The sequence below is a fragment of the Alosa sapidissima genome, chromosome 2 (assembly GCF_018492685.1).
Source record: "Alosa sapidissima isolate fAloSap1 chromosome 2, fAloSap1.pri, whole genome shotgun sequence".
NCBI classification, from domain to species: Eukaryota; Metazoa; Chordata; class Actinopteri; order Clupeiformes; family Clupeidae; genus Alosa; species Alosa sapidissima.
In genome coordinates, this window is record NC_055958.1 from 22,394,764 (window position 1) to 22,403,239 (window position 8,476).

General features: G+C 40.7%; 1 protein-coding gene across 2 annotated transcripts; it reads right to left on the reverse strand.

The window, feature by feature from the left end:
• Positions 1 to 3,988: 3,988 nt before the first annotated feature.
• On the reverse strand, positions 3,989 to 8,476 carry slitrk5b (SLIT and NTRK-like family, member 5b). Of its 2 annotated transcripts, none has more exons than XM_042084613.1 (2): positions 8,134 to 8,476; positions 3,989 to 7,211 (listed from the first exon to the last, which is right to left on the reverse strand). In XM_042084613.1, the coding sequence occupies exon 2, from the start codon at positions 7,160 to 7,162 to the stop codon at positions 4,571 to 4,573; it is 2,592 nt and encodes an 863-aa protein (XP_041940547.1). In that variant the 5' UTR covers positions 7,163 to 7,211; positions 8,134 to 8,476; the 3' UTR covers positions 3,989 to 4,570. The 2 variants fall into 2 exon arrangements, with proteins under 2 accessions (XP_041940547.1, XP_041940548.1); XM_042084614.1 differs by lacking the exon at positions 8,134 to 8,476 and adding an exon at positions 7,606 to 7,718.

Here is an 8,476-nt window from a genome sequence, read left to right on the forward strand (position 1 = left end):
GTGAAACGTTGTCATCTCGCTGTGAGTGAGCATGACTCGATGAGCCTGTATAAATGTCACTGTGCCCCACACCCACGGCCTCAAGCTGTGCTAAATGTTCTTACAAGATGCACAGGGACACTTCAAATATCTGCTTAAACTACTAATTAAAACCTGTTCCTTTCAATTAGATTAAACACAGTTAAATATCAAAAGAAAGCCTCTGGGTTGTGTATAAGAGATATATATATTGTGAATATAATGAAATGCTACGTTTGACTACCAGCTAGGCAATGTATTATTTCTTCATAAGTATGAGGTATACCTGTGAATTATGTAAAAGTTTTGTTCAGGCACAGGATATGTTGAGTGAGGATAGCCCTATTTCCACACTGGTTGAAGGCCTTGAGGCATGCATGAATAGACCGGGAGTCAATAATTTATGCATACAGACACACAGACGGTGGAATGTCGCTGCAACTGAAGCAGACAGATGAGAGACTTCAGGAGGGGCGACCACAAAGAAGCAATATATCACCAAATACTACAGCGGCCATACACAGTGATGGGATGCCTTTATGGAAATGAGACAGCCATTCTCCTTGCAGTGATAATCAGCCAGTGTTTGCTTGAATAATACACGCAGATTTGAGTTTTCTCCTCCAGTGCACAACTTGCAGTCATATGCAGTCTTCTCGGTGCCTGACAGAGCTCCTCAAGCTTACATAATCTAGATCTGTCCTAATTTCTCCCAAGCAGCACCAAGATCCTCAAGCACTCGACATAACACCCGCAATCTGCCAAATAGTTGAGTCAAGACATTTAATGTTGCATCATGGCACAATTCCTAAAACCATTTAGGTTTAAATATTTCCCATCGGTGTCAAATATTTATGGTCAGGAAATCTTCAGTGGGTTCCCACAAACACAGGGGAGCATGGCCATGGCACATAAACTGAGTCATTACCATGTAAGAGTATCCAAATGAGAGATCTCATGAGTCTTGATAAAACGAATACTCCAGGACAAGGTGTTAAAATAAATAGTTTCCAGGACAAGGTGTTAAAATGATAAATTGATAAAATGATTCTCATTGTGGCAGACACCATATTTTTCAGTGCATTATCAGCATTGGATTGGACCAGTTGTGGATATCTGAAATCAAGATAATCATGTGTTGCTTCAGATAAGGTGTTTTTTGTCAAAGAGCTCTCCTAAAGGATTTTTGAGAGGAAGCCATTTCAAGAACACTCTCCCATCTCCCTTGAATCATTACAAATTATGCATGTGCTTTATATGTAACCATGGGAATGAGTCATGTAATAAGCATTTGGTGGCATCAAAATCTTATATATATTTTATATATACGTACTGTATATTTAAAACAACAATGTATTTAACAGCACAATAACAACAGGACACTACAATTGCATTAGCTTTCAAAATGTGGCCCATAGAAAAAAAGACATTCTTTTCTTACCTACAGTAAGGAAGATTAATCTGGACGTTGGCAAAGCCAGAGGTGAGATTTTAATGAGCTAAACCGGAGGACATAAACAGAATTTGCGCTTCCACTAATCTTAGTGAGGTAATGCAAACAAGCAGAGCAAGAGCAACATTGCTTTTCTGGTCCACTCTCGTTTTTATTTTTACCTTGTTTGTAGCATAAAAATGGTCAACAAAGCCCCCCCCCCCCCTCCCCTCCCCTCCCCTTTACACAGATTGTGTTCAGCGGTTTAAGGCATAACAATTCCAAGGACTGCATGGAATTTGCCATTGGGCCTTAAGCCATCTCCTTTAATGTTGTGGTCAGATATATGCTGTACTAAACAGCTGACATGCAATACTCTATACACTCTATACATTGCACTTTTCAAAACAACAAAGCTACTATATGTAGTTTTTTTTTGTGAAAACCATGTCAAACTGTAACAATTACATTATTGCCATGGTACTGTGAAAAGTATTCCCATATATTGCAAGAGTCTCATGTTTTAGGCTTCCATTTGTTTATATTTCCCCTCTCCCTTTGCCCTTCAAGAGTAGGAAGGGGAGAAAAGATGTCCATTATGCATGGGAATGCTGATACATGATCTTTTTATTGTCTCTTGAGAATGAAACAATTGCTATAGATCTAGAATGTGGAATATATTTCCACAACACAACCTACATACGACACTTCACCCTTGGTATAGTAGACAGCAAGAGACACTATTAACTGTACGGTTACAATTTATTTGTTTCAAGTTCACAGACCAGTATATTCAAGCCTTGGATTTATATCATTTCACTGCCATGTTGATATGATCAAATTAAAGAAAATATTTTCAGTCATGAATGATGCCAACACACTCAATAAACTTTTGAAAACCTTCAGCAATGCACTTACATATTTACAAGGCTGATCCCATCTGTTTGCATACCAGAACAATACAAGAATAGTGAAGTCATTCACTTGTCACAAGTGAAATAGTTTGTGCAACATCTATCAAAAATTCCAAAAACATTATGAATAATTTGCATACTATTCAACGTGTTTGCAAGATCTTATTTACACATATTTTTACTGAATGAACGGGACAAGATTCAAACTGACTATATACGTTCATGAAAAACTGAGTTATATAATTGGATCCTCAATATAAGAATGTACTTACTTACTGTATATATCTATAATAACTCACTTATTACTTCTCCATATTGATATAAGCTTTGACTTGCCAAATGTCATGTCATGATACCATGTCATGTTGAAAGTGTCTTTCATTGAGGCCATCCCAATCTATAACAAATAGTTCATGTTTATGCATGCTGGCATGATGTACTGCCTTCAACTCAGCTCACCACCTCAACTTTATTTGTGTATTATTCTTACTTTAAATGTTAACATAGAGATATATGTTTTATTTCAGAAAATGACCGAAGAAAATCTGGCGTCCAATAATAATATGACTTTTTTTCAAAATGACAAACTGTTTTAGTAGAGTGAGAAAAAAATGGCTGGAAATATTTACCGCACTTTCCCACACTCAACTGAAACAGACTTGTCCCAGACTTGTCACCTCCTGCTGCTGCGACATTTGCAGGGTTTCAGCTCAAATCGATTAACACAAGAACAAACTTAATAAAAATCTCCTACAATGACATTACACTCTTGTCTATGCACTGTGGAAAAAAACAGTGTGTTACTTCAGGACAGCAAAATAATGTTTCTGAAAAACAATCCTCCCCTACTGCCTCAAGCATTGCATGAATTTTTTATTGGCACATGTTCAAGGGTGAACCGTAGTTGGTAAAGACCTATATTGCTATTTCCTTCATTGATTTCCATAGAGGAAAATAACAAGGACACACAGAACCACAGCGCATTCTCTTGAAATCATATGTACATATCTTGTGATTAATGATGAAGAAAAAAAGCCATTTAAAAAAAATGTCACAGTGACCGTGGCATCATTGCAATGACTAACTCCTGTGGGACATGAATAATAACTTTACCTGCAGAAAGACCGGCAAACCCCTGAAACGCCAAACCTGACTTTTGTGCAGATATTATGAGGGTTCCAGCTCTTTCAGTCTACACAGGAACCACATGCACACACAAACACACACACACAGAGATATCCACACACACACATGCATGCATGCCCTCTCTCTCTCTCTCTCTCACACACACACACAAACACAAACACAAACACACACACACACACACACACACACACAAACATACGCACAAACCACACACACACACACACACATGCACACTCTTAAACGCACCAATAACAAAAACAAATTTGGCCTAACCAAACAGATGGATGGTGGAATAATGCAATTTCATGTGGTAATATACATTTACGCTTGTGTGTGTGTGTGTGTGTGTGTGTGTGTGTGTGTGTGTGTGTGTGCGTGTGTATGTGTGTGTGTGTGTGTGTATGTGTGTGCATGTGTGTGCGCATGTATTTGTGTGTGTGTGTGTGTGTGTGCGTGCGTGCGTGCGCATGTGTGCCGTTCTGTCTGTGTGTGCCTGTGTGTGTGTTTACACCAATGACATGCCTGGAAAAAAATGTCATTGTAACCTGTTTCACTGTTTCACTGTAATTGCATCAGCAAGGTTTTATGTACAATTCTATAAAAGATTGTCAATGTAAATGCTACAAAACAGACATCATATTGATTGCTGATAACTTTAACAAATAGTGCAATATCTGTGAGGGTATACATTGCCGATGGATATGGAACTGCAAACACTAATATTCCAGTAAAGAAATTGCATTTCACATCAATATTCAATTCATATGCAGAACACGGGATGCATATTTGGAGACATCAGTTATAATAAAAGTACAGTGAATACAGCTAGAACTTCTGTATTTCAGGCAAGGCTTAGCCTACTAAATGGCACAAATGTTGAGCCACTCCAACAAAATCCTAGGTTATATAGCGTGGTGAACAGTCAGTATATCAGTAAGTACAAGGTTTAAAGAATTTACAATGGTATGAGATGTGTTTAAAGCGACCACTTTTAAAAAATGACCAAACTGAACTTTGCAAAATTCCCTATGAGAATTAATAGAAAAAAACAGGTCATGGTTTAAAACTGGGTGAATGTTGTCCGTTTCTCATGGACTTCAAGGTAGTCTGGTTCAAAGTGGAGCTTGGCTTTCAACTCCCAATATTCACTCCTATTGGGTTCAACATACACTGTTGCTGGTGCTGTGCAGTACACCATTGTCTGTGGTACTCTGTTGTCTGGATGCAAAAACTGTGGTCTGACATCGTAGTCTTGGTTATTATATTGGGTTGAAGAATGACCACTGTGTTTACAGTGTTGACTACCTCTATAAGGTACCTGCTTGTCCCGTGCTAAAATATCTCTGTAAAAAAAGTTGTCATCTTGCATGGGGGATGGTTTGTTGAGAGGGTCCAGAGTACTCTCACTGTACTCTGAACTTCTCGCGTTGCTGGCCAACTCATCATCAGAATTGGGGGTGAACGCTCCATTCAGATCATCAAAGTCTCTGAATCGCTCCACTGCACTGTGTTCATTAATGGCGTAGGTGGGGTTTTTCGATGGGTGATTGCCAGGAGGAGGGATGTACTCGTACAAATGTCCCGCCGAGGATTTCACTTTAGCGGCCGCTCTGTTGCTGTACAGACTGTTGAACGAGCTCAGATCTGCACTTATGGATGTGGCCCGGCCATGCTGCGTTCTCTTCCGCCTCCGTCTCACCACGGCAAACAAGCCCGCTGTGATGAACACAGACATGATGAAGATCATGAGCAGCGCCAGGATGAGCACCGAGAGCGGAACTGTACTGTACGGCGTGTCATAGTCTAGAGACGACTCCAAGGTGATTGTGCTGCCAGGTAACGACTCTTCAGATGGTGGGATGGCTGAGCCTTGGAGGCTGGAGTTGATGGAGCAGAGATGAGAGGCATGGATATATCTCATGTCTTCTCCAGACAGTCTCACTGGGGACTCACATATCACACTGTTTACTACTGTACCAGAGTTGAGCTGCTCCAACCAGAGCTTCATCTCCACGATGCTGCATGAGCAATCCCAGGGGTTTTCAAAAAGATCTATTTGCACCAGTGACTTCAACTGATCCAGCACACCACCAACCGGTAGATTACGGAAGTGATTATTACGCAGGTTTAGTCGAGCGAGTGTTAATCCATTAAACACTCCCTCTGGTAGGGTTTTGAGAAGATTGTTATTGAGAAAGAGCAGCTGGAGGTTGGGAACTTGCTCAAAGGTACCTGACATGATTTCTCTTATGACATTGTATTCTAAATACAGGAACTGCAGACTCTCTAACCCATAAAACATGTCTTCTGTCAGGCGCTCTATTAAATTCCCATTCAAGTAAAGTCTTCGCAAATTTACTAAATCCCGAAAAGCACTGTCATGAATGACAGAGATTCGGTTGTTGCCCAAGTGAAGCAGATCTAATCCAGTGGCCTCAGTGAAATCTGATCTATGCACCATGGGGATATAATTTCCAGTGAGGTACATTTTTTTAGGATTGTAAGGTTTAGGAATAAGATCAGCAATGCTTTCAATTTTTCTCTCTTGGCAGTTCACATTCAGACCTAGGTCTGATATCTGAAGGTTGCAATTGCATGCAGTAGGACAGTCCAAAGGCACAGGAGATTTGGTTTGGTAGGACACCATGGGGCCATAGTTTTGTTTATTAGGAGATGGTCGGGAGGTGGGTTTAGATCTCAGCTTGCCTGACTGACGAGAGCCCTTAGTAGGTCTTAAAGAGCGTAAAATTCCTGATGACGTTACAGATGCTGCCACTGAGGCTGGTGTGGTTTGATGGTACGCCTCACTGCTCCGGGCAGGCTCTGCATGCATCTCATACTCGGCAATTGCTCTCCGGGGGCACAGCTCCTGCTTGGAGACCTCATCCACATCCCTCCCGTGGAGCCGGAACGGAGTCTCGCAGACCACGTCTCCCACCAGGGCTGTGTAGGAAATGCTCTCCAGCCAAGCTTTGAGGGGGATGAGTTCACATGAGCAATTCCAAGGGTTTTCCTCTAACTGTAATTCCACAATTTTGTTCATGTGTTCTAACAGGCCGTTGTACGGAAGCAGTTTCAGCTGATTTCCCCGCAGGTCAAGATGGGTTAAGGGGACATATTGGAACACATTGGTTGGCAGGGAAGACAGCAAGTTGTCGTTCAAAATGATAACCTCCAGATGACGCAGTTTGCTGAAGGCACTGACATCAATAAGGGAAATGTAATTATAGTCAAGCTGAAGATATTCCAGTAGTTCTAGACCAACAAAAAAGTCATCCCTTAAATAATCAATTTTATTATTGTTTAGATGTAGTCTTCTTAATCCTTGCAGTCCATTAAATGCCCCTGTTTTAACTTCCGATATGTCATTGTTTCCTAAATGCAAAATGGTGGCCCCCTCATAATGCACAAAGTCATTGAAAGAGAGTTTCTTCAGGAGATTTCCAGTGAGCAGTAGATGATATGTGGAAAAGTGCAGTGGTGCTATCTCTGCCAGGCTTTTTATTCCTCTGTTTTCACAGCTGACACTCAGACTCCCATCCTTCTCTTCACAGTCACACAGCTCTCTACATATCTCTCCATATCTGTCAAGCATCTCAACAAAACCCAGAGATGTGACTGCAAGCAGAGTAGTAGCAATCCAAACATGCATCTTGGGAATGGATGGCCAAGCTCACTGCTGTGCAACTGAGGTAAGTCATCTAAAGAAAAAAAAGAAGCATACATTCGCTGTTGAAAGAGCATTAGGTTAATCACTTTCCCCCGGTCATCACAAAGTCATCAGCAAATAAAATGAGACTCCCACACAGTCTGGACGCGATGAACAGCAATATAGAACTTACAATATTCTTTATAACGACGCAGAGCGTATCTGTGTGCATGAAGAGGAAATAATATCACAACTAAACATTGCATCAGCAAAAAATCCAAATAAAAAGATTGCACATCCCTTACGAGATTCTGAAGATTAATTATTCGGAGGAAGCCAATTCTGTCAAATATTGATTCTTTTAGGGTACAATTGATCATAATCTGAAAATGCTCTCTGCATATTTATAGAATATCTTCGTACTCTTTGTTGCTAATAATACTCACCCAGGACTGCACATGGACAACGAAAGCTAAAGTCACTTATCCCCGCGTAAGATATCGGTCCGAACACTTGTGCATTTCTACTGTCGTGAATATTCGGCGACCGAAAGTTCCTCCAAGCGTTTACGTGCTTTCTCCATTTCTTTGCCTCTCATGCACACACGCCAAGGGCGCGAGAGCGCGCACCCACATAGACTACTTTGAGGACAGTCACACAGCCTCTTTTGTGATGGTGTCCTTGTGACATACCCTAATCACTATATCAGACTCGACATTAAGAAGATTCTCTATTAATTTCTCTCAATCACTGCTATGGTACATACATTTAATGTTCAACAAAGCCATTAATTGAGAAACATCGTCTTTTCTCATATCAGTTCCTTAAGTTTGGATGCATGATGATGAATTCATATCCAACAGTTAGGTGACAACGAATACCACTATTTTGATAGAAACGTGACCAAATAATTAATTTAAGACACTCACTCATAGTTCAATGAATGTTGAGAGATATACATTTAAATAGCTTACTCGAGAAGACTTCTACGAAGTGTCAACGTCTCCAATATATCCAACTGTGTTCAACACATAACGTTACAGTTGGCGTTCCATCCTCCCGACTGGGCAAACATGGTAGAGTTGCTCATGGTTTCTGCTCTGTCAAGCAACCATTGCTCGAGCTGCTGTACACTTGCAACGTGACGGTGAATCCGACATGGCAGTACACTCATGTGCTGTGAAGTGGGACCAAACACACACGAATGCCAAGATGACGATGATAAGTACGCGCGCATGAATAAATAAATAGTCACATAGTGAAAACGTAACCTTCCTCTAATTAAGAGAGACTCTATTAATAGACTTACTGTCGCTA